The sequence below is a fragment of the Ahaetulla prasina genome, chromosome 9 (assembly GCF_028640845.1).
Source record: "Ahaetulla prasina isolate Xishuangbanna chromosome 9, ASM2864084v1, whole genome shotgun sequence".
In the NCBI taxonomy this organism is placed as follows: domain Eukaryota; kingdom Metazoa; phylum Chordata; class Lepidosauria; order Squamata; family Colubridae; genus Ahaetulla; species Ahaetulla prasina.
Window position 1 is genome coordinate 8,633,368 of NC_080547.1, and position 17,785 is coordinate 8,651,152.

At 53.8% G+C, this 17,785-nt stretch overlaps 2 protein-coding genes across 2 annotated transcripts; both read right to left on the reverse strand.

Annotated features, from left to right (window-relative positions):
- Positions 1–473: 473 nt before the first annotated feature.
- Positions 474–13,644, reverse strand: SCN4B (sodium voltage-gated channel beta subunit 4). Its single transcript, XM_058194807.1, has 5 exons — positions 8,223–13,644; positions 4,504–4,664; positions 3,203–3,449; positions 2,848–2,977; positions 474–2,583 (listed from the first exon to the last, which is right to left on the reverse strand). Exons 1-5 carry the CDS (start codon positions 8,254–8,256, stop codon positions 2,493–2,495), a joined length of 663 nt encoding a protein of 220 aa, XP_058050790.1. The 5' UTR covers positions 8,257–13,644; the 3' UTR covers positions 474–2,492.
- A 3-nt stretch (positions 13,645–13,647) lies between these two features.
- SCN2B (sodium voltage-gated channel beta subunit 2) lies at positions 13,648–17,780 on the reverse strand. The gene is made up of 4 exons (XM_058194808.1): positions 17,557–17,780; positions 15,730–15,896; positions 15,148–15,358; positions 13,648–14,924 (listed from the first exon to the last, which is right to left on the reverse strand). Exons 1-4 carry the CDS (start codon positions 17,603–17,605, stop codon positions 14,725–14,727), a joined length of 627 nt encoding a protein of 208 aa, XP_058050791.1. The 5' UTR covers positions 17,606–17,780; the 3' UTR covers positions 13,648–14,724.
- Positions 17,781–17,785: the final 5 nt, after the last annotated feature.

Genomic DNA, 17,785 nt, shown 5'->3' on the forward strand with positions numbered 1-17,785 from the left:
CAGAAATGGATCCTGCTGGCCACCTTGGCTTTCTCTCTCTGAGCGGTCTCCTTGCTCAGGAAGCCCTCCGCTTCAAAGGAAAATCCTCTTTGGTTTCAGCAGAAGCTGGACTTACAGATGGCTCTGAGCAGCCCCCCCCCTCCGAGACCCTTGAGGAAAGCCAAGGCAGGCAAGGAGGGATGGGGCTTCCCTAGAAGCATTGGGGTGGCCAAAGCCAAGCTCTTCCCCGGAATTGGGAATTTGGGGGAAGGGCTCCTGTTGCCTGCCATCCCGGTGGGAAGAGTCCCAGGGAAAAGAAGGAGAGGCCCCTCCCAAACTAATGCTGGATTCATGAGAAGCATCAAACACTTACACCCATTTGTCCCCTTGGGTTTATATGTCTTCTGCTTTAAGAACTATATTTTATTAAATCTGCTCACTGAGAGGTAGTCTCTTGGGTGTGTTGTGGTCAGTCCTGGCTCACCTAAAGCAACCTAATCGCTTTGAATAAACAGCATAATTTTATTAGCATGCATATAGTATACTGTTGTGGGTTTTTGCCAAAATAAGAAGCACACCACTAGGGAGAAGAACTGTGTTTATTGCAAGGATTGTTGAGTGTCTGCATTACAAGAAAGAGGGACTCCAAATTATGGGAAAGCCAAGATGTTTATAGAAGTTAGGGCTACAAGGCAGGAAGTCTTCAGAATCTGATTGGCTGGCCATTTGTGAAGGAGAAGGTTGGGTTTCTTCATCCAGTTGGTTTAAGACTGGCTTGTCTGGGGCTGGGGGTGTGTATCAATTTGAGTCTGAAGGGATTGGGCAGAGAAAGAATAGTGGGGGGGGAGGGAGGGTGCAGTCTCCATTTTGTTTGCTGGGTTAATTTTCAGCACTATAATATTGGGCTCTCAGCAAAGATGAGCAGCCCTGAGCAAAAGCAGAGGAAATGCTGATGGACCTTTGGCCTTCTAGAGCCAGAGAAAAGGCAGAGAGGGTGGAAATGACAGAGTGTTGTTGGAATATTTAAGCTAAACCCATTTCCCTTCCTATTCAGTCATTTGCTCACCATACTATCTTTCAAACAGCAAATAGACCACAGATTCCTGACTGAGCCCTCTCCTCATCACCACTCGGGTCAATTGCCTTACACAATGTAAGCCGCCCTGAGTCTTCGGAGAAGGGCGGGATAAAAATGTAAATTAAAAAAAAAATTCAGCTTGCTGTGAAAGTTTTTTTTTTACAAGGGCATTTGGTAAGAGCTCATATGTATTGTGGGGGGGGGGACATCTTATAGGTTTGGTAGTGAATGTAGTTGATGTGTGTATAGGAGGGGGGCATATCTTTTACAATCACAACAGCTACACCTGATAATGATTTCTTTTTTTTTTCCCCTGAAATTATAGCTCAGAATAAATAAGACAACCTAAAGATGTTGGCCTGGCTGGTGGTCTGGGAAAGGCAGCCAGTTGCAGGGAGCCAGGGAAGGGAGGGGGTGCTGGGGTGACCAGAATGCAGCTGCTCCTCGGCCATCTTGACTTGACATCTGGCCAATCTGGCATCTTGTTCACCTGGGCAACAGGCAGGGCAGGTGCTCCTTGGGGAATTAAATTGGGCCAGGAGGAGCTTCAGTCATAAGGCCTTAGAAATGCTGCTCTTGTCATGCTTGGGTAAAAAGCTCAGCTCCTGCAGGCCCCGTCTCCCTGGCAAGGAGACCAGGGAATGAGCATGCAAGTAAAGAAGCTGAGGGGAAGAATCAGCAGCATGGAAGGGGAGCACTTGGACATCAGCTTCTCATTCAGCAAGGACAGCCTAACACCATGAGACCATGCAAAGGAGACACCACCCGGTTCTGTCTCTTGAGGCATCGCTGCACATCTGCTCTGCTGTCTTGCCAGGAGGAGATCTGGAGGAAGACCCAAGTCCAGATGCTCAGTCTCAGACCCTCAATTAAGACCCACTAAAGAGGATAAGGAAACCATACTTGGCTCCACTGGACCTCCAATAGGCCACTGCTCCAGCAAAACCCACCTCCCCCTCCATAGGAATGCATCACAGAAACCAATATTAAACAGAGGTGCACCTACTGGTTTCCAGGTAAAGCAGACCCAGCTTCTCACCCTGCCCTTTCACTCATCCCTTTCTTCACTACCTTCTGAGGGAGGAAGGCAGCCTTTCCAACCCACACCCCAATGCTGATGATATTTGATTGTCAGAAGGAGAACCAGGTCTTTGGTCTAATGCCCATCTACTTCATTCCTGCAGCTACAAGGCTTCTTGAAACTGAAGCTCAGCCTCAGTCTAGAACCTCTCTTCACCTTTCAGACATGAGCAATGCCAGGCTTGCCATCCGTCTCTGCAGTTTCTCCCAAGAAGCAGCGCTTGTTTGCAGCCAGTTGAGTAACATAGTTGTGTCTCAAGCATCAGTCATTTGAAAGAGGGTCTTCTCCTGCCCTTGCTAAAGTCTGGCAGATCAAGGTGGAGGGTTGGATCCCAGAGATCTGCACCTCATGGAGTCAGACCTTTGGGGATGATTTGGAGTCTATTTTGGAGCCCGGCAGCCCATTCTCAGTGTTTTCATTTGCTGAAGAACTCACAAGGCACTCCCTGCAGGAGACAGAAAAGAGACTGGCTCAGTCTTGATTCATACTGGGAGTCCCAAGCAGAGGCTGTCCCAGGAGTTGCTGCTCCTTCCCATGCCATCCAGTAGGAAGGCCTCTCAGGAGCTCCACTGCCTGGAGGAGTCTACCATGGCAGGAGGGCCAGTCGAGTCTGCTCCCACGCCAAACCTCCTGTCTGGAGAACCAGATGGCGGTCAGCCAGCCATGTGGCTTGCCCATATTCCATCCAAGGCAGCGCAAGCACACTCACTTCTGTTTCTGTGTCTTCTTGAGGATGAAGAGGACCAGTTTCTTGGTCAGCATGATTAGGATGATGAGCCCAATGACGCCACCCGCAACAGACAAAATGATCAGTGTCAGCGTGTTGTCAACCTTCTCCACTGAGGAGGCAGAGAAGGCAGTGAGGGCCAGGGAGAAAGGAGCCCCCTGCCTGCACTCTCAAGCCACAGGCTTTCCCACACCCAAGCTCAGCAAGCCAATGGCTCAGAGGAAGGCTCTTTCCCACCACCCCAACTATGGAGCTGAAAAATACAGTCCTGCCTCAGTCGGTTGCCTCTAACTGTGCCCGAACCAAGGCCTGGGTCCATTGCCCAGCTGCTACTCACACATCACAACCACTTTGAGAGTAAAGGTGCCACTGTGGTTGGCATCCTTCTCTTTGGGATTCTTGACCAAGCAGGTGTATGGCCCAGAGTCCTCAAAGTCAGCATCAAGCAACAGGAGGGAAACGTTGAACTCCCGGTTATCCTTGCTGAGTGGTAGGTCAGGTGGCAACATGTGCTTAAGGTTGAACTTGTACTCTGGATGAGGCTCCGGCTTGGAGTCTTTGTTCTTTACGACCCCTTTGAATATCTGCAGCAGGTGAAGAGCAGTGAATGAAGCCATGGCTCTCAAAACATTTCCTCAAGGTGGAGTCAAGGTGGAATTTCCCAAGGGAAACTCTCTAATGGCCAAGAACTACCCAACACAGCTTGCCAAGCATCTTCCACAAAGTGGTTGAGGGCAGAGGCCAGCCAAAGGGAGCTGTCCCCACTCCTCCCCCCAACCCCTCTATGCAGACGGTGGGATGTCCGTAAAGGCCCAACTTTTTCCCTCTATACTTTGACCCTGTTTTGGGGGAAATGGGGGAGCTGTGCCTCCTCTCAGGAATGAGGACTTAGACTGCTTCCATCTTCATCCACCAGCCCTGGAACGCAGGGACTGAACCCTGCTCCTTTGCAGCTTCTGGGACTACACTGTAAAGAAGGAACGAAGGAGAAATTGTCTGGGCTCTCTAGCTGCTTTCCAAGCAGACCAAGTAGCAGCCCAGACTCTGCAGGCAAGGCTTTCCTTGCTACCTATTAAAAGTGAAGGCTACCTTCAATTGTTAATTGTCATTAATAAAAGCACCAACTATCATGACACCTTAAAGAATAAGGAATTTATCTCATAACTGAATAGTATAGGTAGACCTTGCTTAATGACTGTCTTGTTCAGCGACTATTCAGAGCTATAAAAGCACTGAAAAGTAACTTTGTGATCAGTCCTCAACCCTTGCAACCAGGGTAGCTTTGCTTTTGCAACTGCCTCAGCCTCCCACCCTCCCACCCCCAGTCCCATGATTGCTATTTGCATGCTTCATAGGCAGCTTCTAACAAGCAGAGTCAACAGAGGGTAGCAGTAAAATTGCAAGCCATGGTCACGATATCTTATTTATCTACCACATTACCTAATGATGGAACTGCCAGTCCCATCTGCAGTTGTTAAGCGAGGACTACCTGTAGATCCAGTAATCTTCAAGGTGCCATAAGTGTCTCTGCTTTCTGCTTGGAATCTAGCTTCATCAACACTCAAACCAAGCAGCCCATCAGCCTCCCACCCAGCCCAGCCCAGCCCAGCCCAGCGTCAATCACCGCAGGCCACGCACTTCAGTCTGGTTGTGGCTCCATATGAAGTTGGCTTTCTCAATGCCGATGCAGGAGTTGAAAGTACAGGGCAGTAGCACATTGGTACCATTCTTGGCATAAATAACAGGTGCCTTCCCCACTGACACCTCCAAGGTTAATGTCCGAGAGCACAGCTGAAGTCCTAAGGAGGAAAGAAAGAAAGAAAGAAAGAAAGAAAGAAAGAAAGAAAGAAAGAAAGAAAGAAAGAAAGAAAGAAAGAAAGAAAGAAAGAAAGAAAGCAATGCTCATCTTGGCAGGGTTATTTTTATCTGACCTGAATTTTTTGGATCAGATGGACTCTCTTCACACCAAGTGTGTATCCTATTCTTGCCTTATTTGGAGAGAGCTTCCCCAATGACCACATAAAAAGGTCACAGAAAACTGAAAAAACAGCTTCCCATGTACATGTGGATCTTGGTTCTACAAAGCCCACCTGGGGAGAGGGGGAGGGGGGAGGGTGAAAAGCCATCTTCTCTAGCAGCCACCAGCCAGAGATAACTTTGTTCTTCAGCTTGCTTCCTGGTCCATGACCTATAGGCTCCATCTGGCTACTTTACTCATCTTGAGCAAACAGAATTGATCTCATAGCCCCAACCCAGAGTTTTGACATGACCATTAGGAAAGCAGAGCAGCACTCAAGCACAATGAAGTTGCTGGAAGGCCTGGTCATGCCCTACCTTCTCCTATTTCCGGAAAATGCATTAAATGGTCCAAATCTGTTGGACCAAACTTGTTCTTATACTGGACCAAGTGTAAGAAAGTCTTTATCAGAAGAACTGGATCTTTACTGACATCATAAATCAATCTACAACATTCTCTTGTGTCCAATGAAGAGCCTCTATGCTAAGGTTGTCAAACTCAAGGCCCGAGGCGAGATCTGGCCTGCGGGGTGCTTAGATCTGGCCTGCAGAGCCACCCTGGAAACAGCAAAACCGGCCCATGGTGCCTCTGCCAGCAAAAACAGCCCTCCCGAGCTCCATTTTCACTGGCAGAGGGTTGCAGGAGGCAGTCGACGGGAGCTCGGGAGCCTGTTTTCACTGGCAGAGCGCTTGGGCCACCACAGATGTGCCCAACATGAGTGACATTGTGCTGGCCAGGCCCACCCTGGCTCCTTGAGGTCAAACACAACCCTGATGTGGCCCTCAATGAAATAGAATTTTACACTCCTGCTCTATGCCCTCAACTGAAGATGCTACAATTGAGCAAATTGAGCAGAATGCTGAAAAGGTCCCAATTCAGCCAAGGCTGTGTCTTCCAAGGATGCCATCAACCAAACAGAATTGTCTGAAGGGAAGGATGTCCCTACCTCTTGCAAGCCAATAATGGAGTTATGGTGCTCTTTGAATATGGTGACCGGTCAAACTTCTCAGATAGGCCATTTCCCCCTCTTTGCAGCTTAACATACAGACTAAGTTCACAGAATATGCTAGACAAGCTAAAACAAATTGGCAGTTTGTATGAAGTAGGTTAGGGGACCGAGTTGCAATTTCAGCTCTGATACCCAGTTCAAACATCTGGGTTCTGCACTTGCCTAAAAAAGAAGGCTTCTTTATGTTGTGCTCTCCAAAAGTTGGCCAAGGGCAATTGTCAAGGGAATCCGTGAAGAGCAGAGTTCCTGGAGCAGTCAGGTGGGGGGGGGGGCAGGGGATGTTGCTACAGTGAAGAGTCAGCTGTGCAAGAGTGTTCTTTCATGACTCAAGGACACTCAAGAGCTTAGCTCCTTCTCAAATTCTCTTCCAGCATCTCCTCCCAGCTTCCTTACATGTGTACAAGTGATCCCAGTTCTTGGCAGGGCTGGCTAGCCAGGTCATCCCATCAACAAGGGGAGTGTGAGGGTGCCGTGGAAGAATCCCCTCCCTACGCACTTGTTCAGCTGGCTTCCATGAGTGGAGAATGGCAGCTGTCCACCAGAAGCCCCTAACATTACAGAGTGTGCTGCTCTCCTGCCTGCTGATCAGAAGCACTTGGGTGCATGGTCAACCCACCCCATCCTTGCAACCCCGACAATGCCCCGGCAATGCCTGGAATTCAAATGCAACATGCCCAGGGAAGGGAGACCATGAAGTCAGTTGGGAAGGGCAGACCCAGGTTCAAATCTGCTCTCAGCCATGGAAACTCCCTGCGTAACTTAACTCCGTTATTTTCTCAGCCCTCCCCAGGAGGTAGCTACTATGGGAATAACCTGAAAGAAGAGACTCGGGGAAGCTGTTTTCAATTCTTGAAAGACAGGTAAGAAATGCCTCTACCAAACAAAAGGAATATAAACTCAGATCCACCCATCTCACACCCTGAGCCAATGGCAGTTTTTCTATTTCTGCCCCAAAGGGAACCTGACCACAGAGCAACTCAGGTGCGTCACCATGGATAGATCTGGTGTTTCAAGACTCAAGGGGGGAGCCTTCACTTAGGTAGGTGAGGCTGCCTCTCCCACAACCAAGAGCCTCTTCACCTCTGGCTCAACTTTCCAGTGGGTTCAGCCTCCTCTGGCAGTCACTGTTGGGAGGCATCAGCCCAGTGCTGGTCCTTGCTCAGAAAGTCACCCAGCCTCCTCCCCAAAGCACCGAAGTTTCTGCAAAGCCATGGAGCTTTGAATATTTTTAGTCCAGATGTAGGTAAAGTGAAGCAATTGATAGAACAACAAAGGTGCCAGACCTTTGAGTGACATCCAACCGATTGGCCAACACGGGAGCCTCTGGTTAACTGGGACAGAGCAATTGTCAGGCCCTAAGCGGGGCTTCTTTCACAACTGACCCAGGGAAGAAAATGGGAGGGGGGAGGCTTTGTAATTAAAGTTTATTACAAAATAATTATCAGGCACTACAACATTATTTGACTACAGGTATTTGCCATTCAGAAAACAAAATAACTCAGGACTGACCTTGCTAACATTAGTAGAGTGACTTTTTCCCTTTTTCTTTTTGCAAGAGCTCAATTAGAATTGCACTCTCAATAGGGGGCAGAATTCATTTAAAGAGGGGACTACAAGGTCCATCTGATTCTCCTGAATGCTTGCCATTGTATGCTTGCTCCAGAGAGGGGATTGAGACCAAGGGAATTGGCGTCCTTCTGACTTGTTCAGAGATCTTGGATGGGACACTCACATTCCAGATACAGAAAACAGCATCTCAGAGGTAAAGAGGGGAAGGGAAGGTGCCTCGAATCCTCTTCTCTGAACCCCTCAGAGCAACCGGGAGATTCACCCCACTTTCAAGAAGTTCAGCACGGACTTCCCACAAACTTTCTGCGTAAACGAGGCTTCTTGGAGCCGAAGCAAACTTACAGCGAGGTCGTACTTACTCCAGGGGCGTTGTCTAGGATTCTGCTCAAATCTTTAAAAAGATATCCGGGAGGGAGAGAGGGAGGGAGGGAGAAAGAGGAGGCGCGCAGAAGAGGCTCCCAGCTGGAGCAAAAAGTCTCCCAACACACTGAAGCAAATGCGGGAGAAAACGCCGGTCCTTTGCTTCCCTTATCCCGCTCTCCCGCCCCCCCTCCCTGTCCGCAGGGACGGCAGCCGAGCCGCGGCGGGATGGGGCCAAGGGAACTGCAGTTGTGGCGTGCGCCAGCAGAGAGGGAAAGGTAGATGTCCCTCCGCTTTCTGTCCGAGTCACGCGCCCTGCTAGGTAACCGCGGACCGGTCAGTTGGTTGGACCCCCAGGCGACCGACGGTTCCGCGAAGCTCGGAGCAGCTCCGCGTCCTTACCCAGCAAGGCGACTCCCAGCCAGTCCACGGCCATCTCGGCAACTACTCTGCTGCCTCTCTCCTCTCCCGTTGACGCCGCAGTCTCCGACTGCCGAAGTTGCTTTCGCGACCAACCGCCGCAGTTGCCGCTTCTGGCTCCGCGCACGGGCCGCCCCTTCCAGCAGCCGGCAGTCCAAAAGGCAGCGAGAGGCGGAGGCGGACACTCCCGGAACCGCCTCCGCGATGAAACTAGGCCCCCCGCGGAGGCGCGGAGGGCGCGCGCAGCCTTGTCATACCGGGCTGGGGAGCAGCACCGTCCTCCCCGAAGGTCGTTGCCCGCCTGCCGCCCGCAGCGCCGGATAAACGGTTGGAGCAGGCGGCCAAGCCCTCCCGCTTTAGTTGCTTTGTACTTACCCCGACGGGGACGGAGTCTTTCCCTAGTCTGTTCCGCCAACGCAGGCGCCTGAATTAGGCCTTAGGAACTTCCAAGCAAGATAGTCAAGGGATGCTTTTGGGTGGCAAAAATTGGCCCGACCTCCGCAGGGGTAGGCGAGGCAGCACCTTTATCTGTTTACTAGAATAGGAAGAAAGCCTGGCCCTTCCTGGCCCTGAATCCCCCGAGGGGCAGTGGGGAAGCTAACTTCTCTCCAGTGGGATATTTGGGGGTTGAGAAGGTTGCCCCGATGGTCAGTTAGATAGGCGGTGGTTCGAACCTTTGGAGCAGGGGATGGAAGGGCAGCAGGAAAACCAGGCCAGGAGTGGCAAATGGGCAGAGAGAAGATTCTTTCCCACATGCAAAGGTAGAGTCACTGCTGAAGCAGCAGGAGGGAAGTCTTCGTGCTGATCAAGGAAGGGCTACTTTCACTTATGGGGAGCTGGACTCTTGCTGCCAATTTAGCTAGGCTAGTTTTAGGGCCAGGCCTTTCCCATCAACACTTCCTGTGTCCTCCAAGCCCAAGCCTGCTTCAGGCATCTCAGGAAGAAATTCACAGCTCTCACGGTGCAGGGATGCAGGAGGTGGTGGGGCTCCAACATCCCACTCTCTGGGAAGCAGCTGGTGGCCATTTCAGTAGAGCGACACCACCCAAACTAGACAACCCCCATCGCAAGGAGTTCCTTCTGGTGTCGCATAGAAAGGGAGTGGGGGGTGGGGGAGATGAGGGAAAAGGAGAAAGGAAAAGCTCCTGGCTGAAGGGGGGGCAGAGGATGCCAGTCTTGGGGGCATCCTGAGCCACGGGCTAGCTTCTGCTGATGTGGCAGGTAGATGGTGGGGAGATGCTGCGGTAGTGGCAGCTTCTGAAGCTCCCAGAGAATCATGACTCAGGGATTGTGCAGTGAAAGATAAAAAAGAAAAAAGAAGCTGTAAAGGTGCCAGAAATTCCCGGCAGCAGCCTGGGGGGAGGGGGGAGCAGCTCTTACTGCATGGGGGGAGGGGAATACTTTTTCCATGCCTCTGTTGCGGGTGACCATTGCAGAAAGTCAGGGGCACTAGGCCAAGAACCTAGGCTCATTGAGGGCCAGGCTGGACTTCAGGCAGGAGCTGGCCAGGACTCTCCAGAGGAGGGGAGGCGTTCGCGCTCTCCATGGAAAGGGGCGTTTGCTTGGTGCCAGCGAGCCTCAGTGCTCAAAGAGCGAGCACCGGAGAGGAATCCCAGCGCTAGCCGGAGAAACTTGGCTCCCTGGGGCCGCAGCAGCCCAGCTTTGCTCCGTTTCTCCGACGCTTCTCTGTTCTTTTCTGCCGCTTGTACCCCTCCCGGGAAGAGAGCCGGGAGGAGGCAGTTTAGCTCCAAGACCCCGTAAAACTTTCTGCGGCTCTGCGAAGCCTAGCTGCAGCAGGCAGGCAGCCTCTCCGACCCGGTGCCGGCGAATTCTTGCGAAGAACTTCACCCGGCGGCTTCCCTGAGGCCGAAACGGGCCATCGGATGAGGGGGAGGGGCACGCGGCCTGGCTCTCTGGGCGCCAAGGCGATCCTGTCTCTCCGCCTGTCCCCGCCTTCGCAGGTGCTCGGCGGAGGCTGGCCGCCTGCCCTGCTTGGGCCCTCTCACCCTCACCGGTTGTTTGTTGGGCGTAAAAATAGAAGGCCACGGGAGCGCGCCCAGCTGGCGTGAAGCAAACTGCTGGCTTCGCAATCTTAGCTTCGCAGGGGGCGGAAAGCCGGGCATCCCGGAAGAACTACTCGTCCTTGGGTTCCAAGCTGCCGTCCAGGCTGAGGAGTTAGGTTTCTCCGCCTCCGCGGGGAGGTGAACGGATAGGATCTTTCCAGAGGACACCGAGGAGGACCAGGCGTTTTGCACACCCCAAGGACCTCTGCGGACCTCCGCTGCCCTGGGACACCCAGCTCTGGCTTGAGTCGTCTTCTGCTGCTGGAACTTCCCCTCCGCCGGCTGCTCCGCACTCGCGGCATCGCTTCCCCCTCCCCAGCCTGAAACCTCAAAGGGCCTCTTTCCTAACCCACGCGCGGGAAAGTTTCAGGGACAGACAGCCAGGCTTCCTCGGGGGCACTGCCGAATTCTGCAGCCAGTTCTCTTCCGCAACAGGCAAGCAAGCGGCCTCCTTCAGGTTAGGATACGGTCCACGTTTCTGGGATCTCCGGAGGGCAGGAGGAGTGTCGGGGCAGAGGACTTTTATTGTCCGGGATTTAGTTTCTCCCGGCTAGAAGGGGTCTGGAGCGCGCGCACCCGCCCTGCTCAGAAGTCCCTCAAGGGAGGCTGAGAAGCGCATCGAGACCGGTCTCTCCGGCCGCCCAGGGAAGATGCTTGCAGATTCCCAAGGGACACCCGGCCTAAGTCAACGCTTCGTTTTCCCGGCCGAAGGAGTCCAGAGCCGCAGTGGCTCTCGCCCTGCCGGGATCTCCCGCACCTGGGCTGCAAACCCGATGGCCACGTCTGCCTCCTGCTCCGCCGAAGTGTTGCAACAGAGACCTGAGCCCCCTCCAGGAAAGAGGTCGCCGCCCCCCAGGCGCCTGAGAAGCACGGGCGGACAAGTGGCATCTCTCGCTTGATCCGCCCTTAGCCTGCCCCAGAGGGAGTCAAGAATCCCGCAGCTTTCTCGGCCGGCCAGAGCTGGTTTGTAACTCCAGCAAGGACCTCTGGACAGTCTGCGGGAGGGAGAGGCTTGGCCCCGTTTCTTTCCTTCCCGGCCTCCTGGTCGCAGACTCTCGGCCTCTGCCGGATGAAGGAACAGAGAGTCAGGCGCCCCAAAACTTCAAGCGGCATTTCTTGGATGGGCCGCTGCAGAACTTCCTCTGGGCCAGCCTGGGGGGCGCCACCATCCAAGGGAGAGAAGAGAGGAAAAAAAGCAGCCAGCCCAGCAGCCTCAGCTGGCTCCTCTCCTCTGGGGTGGCCAGATACCCGACCAACTAGGTGGGGGTCTGTAGCATATCCCTGCTCCTTCCTAGGAGTCCGGCTTTCTTTCCTAGCGCCAAGATCCTGTGGCCAAATCTGCCACATTAGCCGGCCCGACCCACCAGCACTGGGAATTTTCATGGTAGCAGCTGAGACCAAGTCCTTCCTGAGAGCCTCCTTCACCTCCAAGCAGGACAGCAGTTCTGCTCATCCAGAGGAGTGACCATTCCCTGACCTAGCTGAGGGCTGAGAGAGAAAGAAACCTTCCCAGCCTCCCAGCCAAGAAAGGGAGCCAAGATTGAAGGAGGCCTCGGGGACCTCACTCAGTCTCTCATCTTGGCCTAAAGTGCATCTTGTGAAGGAGCTCAGTCCCTTTATGGAGGGAGGGACAGATGAAGGCCAGGAACCGGCCAGCAGCCAGTCTCCCCAATGCCGCTGGCTCACAGCAGTTTCAACCTTTGTCCCTCACGGCAGTTTCAACCTTTGTCCCGGCACAGGGAAGGGGAAAGGCTTTCAAGAGTTGTGTAAGTAGTGAACCCCAAACTGCTTAACCTGCTATAAAGTGGGGGGCCGGGGGCGGGAGTCTTTTATGCCCTCCATCCAAAGTAGGAGGTTCAGGTGGTTGATCCTAAGTGTCAAAGAGCCTTGCCCCACAGCCAAAGCCACTTCCACTCTCAGCTCCCTTCAGATTCCCTGGCTTTGGATCCATCTGGCCCAGTGGAGAGCAGTTGGGGAAGGGAAAAGGGAAAGGCAAACTTCCCTCCCCTTTCACAGGAAGGAGTGACTAGGGAAGAAGGCCCATGGGGTATGTTAGGGTGGGGGAACAGAGAGGACTTAAACCAGGCACCCACCCTCCAGGGAAAGAAGCAGAGGTCTGCCTGAGTTGAGAGGCAAGCTCTGCTTTATTTCATCTGACCGTTGGACTTCCTGAGCAGATCCAGGACAAGAAACATTGATTTCCAGCTCAGCACAGTAAATCACTGTCCGTGCAAATGGAGGCCAACTCAATTCTGCAGTTACAAGAAGAGCAATGAAAACTTTTCAGGCTGAGGCTGATGAATCTGAATTGCAGATTTTGCAAAATAAGGACAGAAAGGTTGCATAACCCATCTCAGCTGAGGGCAGGTGTTGGGAACATGACAGAAGGGGGGGGGGTTTGCAATCAGCAGGCAGCAAAGTGCAATTCCAAGGAGAAGCAGCAGAGCCAAAGACAGATCAGCACAGTCACAAGCCAACCGGGGAATCACTTGCTCTCACCCCCCAGGGGAACGTCCTAGGAAAGTAGCCTCATGCCCAGAAGTAAGGGCCAGTTCAGGGGCTGCTGAGTGGAGAATCCCAGGAGGGGTCATGGCTTGGGGGGGGAGAATGGAGGCTTCCAGGGCCTTTCTTGCTTTGGGGGTGTAACTAGCAGGCAAGAGGTGTGAGCAAAGACCAGTTGCTGTGGGTCTGGGTGGAAACTCTTTCACTAAGTCCCAAACAGCCTTCCTTCCTTCCTTCCTTCCTTCCTTCCTTCCTTCCTTCCTTCCTTCCTTCCTTCCTTCCTTCCTTCCTTCCTTCCTTCCTTCCTTCCCATGCTCCCCTCAACATGCACACACTTCCTGCTTATGCCAGACAGAAAACCTTCAGGTTTTTTCATGAGAGGGGTGCGAGGGTCAACAGCATTCCTTCCAAACAGTCCAGCAGTGGGTTGGTAAGATGGGAGTGGGGTGCAGTGCTGGCCTGCAGGAGAGACGGCTGCTGACCCCTGGCAGTGAATTCTCCTGGCAGTGGTGAATTGTGCTTGGTATTCAAGGTGGAAAGTGAGAAATGGCAGTTTCTGCTTTGGAGAGGAAATCCTGCTTGGCCGTGGGACACACAGTCCCTCTCCCCGCCACAGAGCTGTGAGCCCTCATCAGTTCCTAAGACATCTGCCTCGTCTCAGGCCCCTTCCAGTAGGGAGCATTGTGCTCCGTGAGCAAAGAAAAAAAGCTTTCGCTTTCCCAAGGCTTGCCATGAAGGCAGCAGGGGCAGGGGTGGCAGTGGCCTTTTTGCCAGGGACGCAAAACAGGGCTTCCTCTGTCCAAACGGAGGAACTGCCATCTGGGACAGGAATGCAGACTCACCCCCCAGGGGAACGTCCTAGGAAAGTAGCCTCATGCCCAGAAGTAAGGGCCAGTTCAGGGGCTGCTGAGTGGAGAATCCCAGGAGGGGTCATGGCTTGGGGGGGGGGAGAATGGAGGCTTCCAGGGCCTTTCTTGCTTTGGGGGTGTAACTAGCAGGCAAGAGGTGTGAGCAAAGACCAGTTGCTGTGGGTCTGGGTGGAAACTCTTTCACTAAGTCCCAAACAGCCTTCCTTCCTTCCTTCCTTCCTTCCTTCCTTCCTTCCTTCCTTCCTTCCTTCCTTCCTTCCTTCCTTCCTTCCTTCCTTCCCATGCTCCCCTCAACATGCACACACTTCCTGCTTATGCCAGACAGAAAACCTTCAGGTTTTTTCATGAGAGGGGTGCGAGGGTCAACAGCATTCCTTCCAAACAGTCCAGCAGTGGGTTGGTAAGATGGGAGTGGGGTGCAGTGCTGGCCTGCAGGAGAGACGGCTGCTGACCCCTGGCAGTGAATTCTCCTGGCAGTGGTGAATTGTGCTTGGTATTCAAGGTGGAAAGTGAGAAATGGCAGTTTCTGCTTTGGAGAGGAAATCCTGCTTGGCCGTGGGACACACAGTCCCTCTCCCCGCCACAGAGCTGTGAGCCCTCATCAGTTCCTAAGACATCTGCCTCGTCTCAGGCCCCTTCCAGTAGGGAGCATTGTGCTCCGTGAGCAAAGAAAAAAAGCTTTCGCTTTCCCAAGGCTTGCCATGAAGGCAGCAGGGGCAGGGGTGGCAGTGGCCTTTTTGCCAGGGACGCAAAACAGGGCTTCCTCTGTCCAAACGGAGGAACTGCCATCTGGGACAGGAATGCAGACTCACCCCAGGCAGCTTTCAGTTTCAGCAAACTCCCTCCCTCCCCCCCAATAAAAACCCACTACCGGCAGCCAGCCCATGCTGTGCTCTGGCCCAAGAGCCCAGCAGTGAAGAGGGAGAGAGAAAGCGCTCCAGTCTTTCTGAAACTTTGGATGGAGCTCTTTGCTTTAGAGAAAGTCCATGGGAGAAGAGGTCAGGGACAAGGAGGAGCAGGGAGGCTAGCCAGGGGGAGAGACTCCCCTCCCTACTTCATGCCTTCCTCCGGGTTCCCTTCCCCATCTGTCTTGCCCTCTTCTTCGGTCTTCTGGTCATCTGTGTTGAGCCTTTGCTGCTTCTTGCGCCGGACACACTTGACAATGACCAAGGCCAGGATCACCACAGCCAGGAAGCCCCCCACAGTGGCCCCCACAATTACGGCCACAGTGGAGTCCCGCTCTGGGGGCTCTGCGGAGAAAAGCCCAGCATCAGGCAAAGAGGAGCACTTGGGATCTACCCCCAGCATCGGCAGGAAAGGCCTCTTGGCCCTAGAGGGAGCTTCCCTTTTCCAGAAAACTGAAAAAGGCCCCTCTGGGCAAAAGAAGAGCCCCCTGTGTCCCCGAGTGGGTTTCTGGGGTCTTCCAGGAAGGGGAGCAAGCAAGAAGGGAAAGGTGTGGAACCCTGGCCTGACCTTCTGTGAGAACTTGGAGGTTGATCTGGCCATGGCCCTTGTGTCGGTCAGGCGGGTTCATCACATAGCAGTTGTACAGCCCTGTATCCTCCAGCTGCACCCTGTGGAGGGTGAAGGACACATCATTCTTGCTGGGGTTTCCCGTAAACTCCACACGATCTTCAAAACGCTTCAGCTCCACAGGAACCACTTTCAGCTTAAACTGCAAGAACTGGAGTGGAGGGTGGGTGAGAGGAATGGGAGAATCAGAAGAATTGCGGAGCACCCCACACTCCAGTCTGGCCTACTGTCTGGAATTCCTGATGGTGGTGGGCAGGGTGGGAGGGAGCAAAGGCAGGGAGCTTAGAAAACTTGGACAAGGGTCACACAGTCCATGGTCCATTCCCCCCCACCCCGACCCCCGCTGCCGCCCGCCCACCCAAGTGCTGCAAAGCCCAGAGTTTCTGTTGTGGAGGGTGAGGAATCCTGGTGGAGGGGAGTTTGCCTGGTGGCCAGATTTTGCCCACTGGCTCCCCTCCTCCTGGCACAGTTGATAGGCTGTGGGGCAGAGGGATTGTCCAGCCCCTTGATCCAGATACTCACCATCTCTTCGGTGCAGTTCTGGCAGGTTTGGTAGGTCCAATTCATGGAGAACTGCTTTTTGTCTACCTGGTAGCAGGAATTGAAAGTGCAGCTGAGACGAATGGAAGAGCCGTTCAGAGCATAGACAGTGGTTGGGGCCATCAGCTCCATGCCCAGCGTGTTCAGCACTAGGAGGGAGAGAAGAGCCCCCCCATGCTGTTACTCCTGTTTGCACTAAGACAAACCAGGGGGGCACTGGATTGCTCCTTCCAACAGTATAAAAACTGTGGACACCACAGAACTGGTACTCTCATGTCCGGCTGAGTTTTCTACCTTGGGTGTATATTGTTGCAAACCTTGGAGGGTTCTCAAAGATGCTGGCAGTTAGGGGAGAGAGAGATGCCTTCTCTGTGCTATATGAGCAAGAATGATGGGAACGTCATCCAATGTGCTTTGTGGGGGGGGAGTCCTGGGGAAGGCTGGTGTGCTGAGCAATGCAGCCTTTCTTTTCCTTCATCCAGGTGGAGATGAGTTCTCGGCTGTGCTCCCCTCCCAAACCCAGAAAGGAACCCTAAGGTCTTTTGGGAGTTGGCCGAAGCCCATCAAGTGCCCAGGACCAAAGCAGCAGAAGGCTACTAATTCAGTTGGACTCATAGGAGCATCCACAGAAGATTCCATTAGGAAAACCATGAAGCTGGATGCATTCAGAAGACCATGGATCCTGTATCTCTGGGCAGGCTGAGGCAGGAGTAGAGTACAAGAGACTCTCCCTCCCCACTCCAGTGAGTCTCCTCACCCCTGCACTGGGATCAAGAGGTTTCCTGCCTTTGGCTCTGAGTTGTTCTGCCCTTTGCAGTTGTCTGCAAGAAGCCTTTAAATTGACAGCTGTGGGTGGGTGGCATAACCTGAATGCCCTGAGCGAAAGGAACACCCAAGAGAGACAGGAGGGTTCATTCTTGAGGAAGGCAGGAAAAGTCAAAGGGGGCAGCTGCCAAGAACTGAGGGGCAATCCATGATCAGACCAGGGCAAGGGTGGCCTTAGCCCAGGTTCTAGCCATTCAGCCCTGGGGATTCCCGGCAGATCTCCTTGCTCTTCCTTCAATGAGTTCCACTGCTGGATCCATAGAGAACTGCTGTGCTTCTGTCATTCACTGCCTAATTTACCAGCACTATACCAGCGCCAGTGCGCAGGCTCGCCAAGGACACTGACCAGGATCCATTAATAGAGGGAGAGGCCCAGGCTGCACCCAGCAGCAGAGCTGGATTCCGAGGCTCTAGGACCAGCCTACTCCGCAGGGGACAGGATGCAACTATGGGAGGGGGGGTTGTCCAGCTCTGCTTGGCAGATCTAATTGCAGCTGAAGTTGGCACCTCCTTCGCAGCCTTATGGGAGCACATTAAAAGGGATCTGCTTGGCCAGCCAGAAGCAGCTGCTGAATCCCCCACTGCAGGAATAGCAGAAGGACAGGACACTGAATTCACTCAGGGCTGGGGGGAGTCAGTATTCCCACATGAGTTCACATCATGTCCGGCCTTTGCTTCAGGCAAAGAAGAGAGGAGGGGGGCTCTCCTCTCGTCCACTACCCAAGCCACCCCTCTCCCGCTATCTAGGAGGAAGAGCCAAAGCCAGCCTGCTGGAAAGTAACTCTGGATTGATAGACCGGCCCCAGTCCCTGCGCCCCACTTCTCCAATGACTCCTTCTCCAACCACCATGCTGGCCAGCCCTTGGGGTCGCAGGTGGAGAGGGTGACTCGTCATCAAGTGTTCTCTGCCCCCCACAACTGTCGGAGTTCGGAAGCCTGCCTCACCCATTCCCCCACCCCCGCCCCCATCCTCGCGGCACTTACCCAGCGGGAAGAGCAGCAACAGCTGCAGCGCCGGGCTTGCGGAGCTCATCCTCAAGGGCGGCGGCGCGCGGGGTTCAGCAGCTGGACAGGGCGGAGGTCAAGTGCCCGTCCGTCCGTCCGGAGCACTCATCGTCCTTGGGCAGCGGCGGGGTTTGGCTCCAAGATGGCCGGCTGGAGGGGCGGCGGCCACTGTTGTTGCCGCCGCCACCACCACTACCAAAAATCGGGG

Excerpts from the sequence above, each read along its gene's own strand:
- SCN4B (XM_058194807.1), bottom strand. The coding sequence starts at position 8,256 with ATGGCCGTGGACTGGCTGGGAGTCGCCTTGCTGG. Across the intron at positions 4,665-8,222 it reads GCTGGGAGTCGCCTTGCTGG|GACTTCAGCTGTGCTCTCGG; the intron begins GTAAGGACGCGG and ends TTTCCTCCTTAG. Across the intron at positions 2,584-2,847 it reads AAGAAGACACAGAAACAGAA|GGAGTGCCTTGTGAGTTCTT; the intron begins GTGAGTGTGCTT and ends TGTCTCCTGCAG.
- SCN2B (XM_058194808.1), bottom strand. The coding sequence starts at position 17,605 with ATGAGCTCCGCAAGCCCGGCGCTGCAGCTGTTGCTGCTCTTCCCGCTG. Across the intron at positions 15,897-17,556 it reads GTTGCTGCTCTTCCCGCTGG|TGCTGAACACGCTGGGCATG; the intron begins GTAAGTGCCGCG and ends TCTCCCTCCTAG. Across the intron at positions 14,925-15,147 it reads CCTCCAAGTTCTCACAGAAG|AGCCCCCAGAGCGGGACTCC; the intron begins GTCAGGCCAGGG and ends TTTTCTCCGCAG.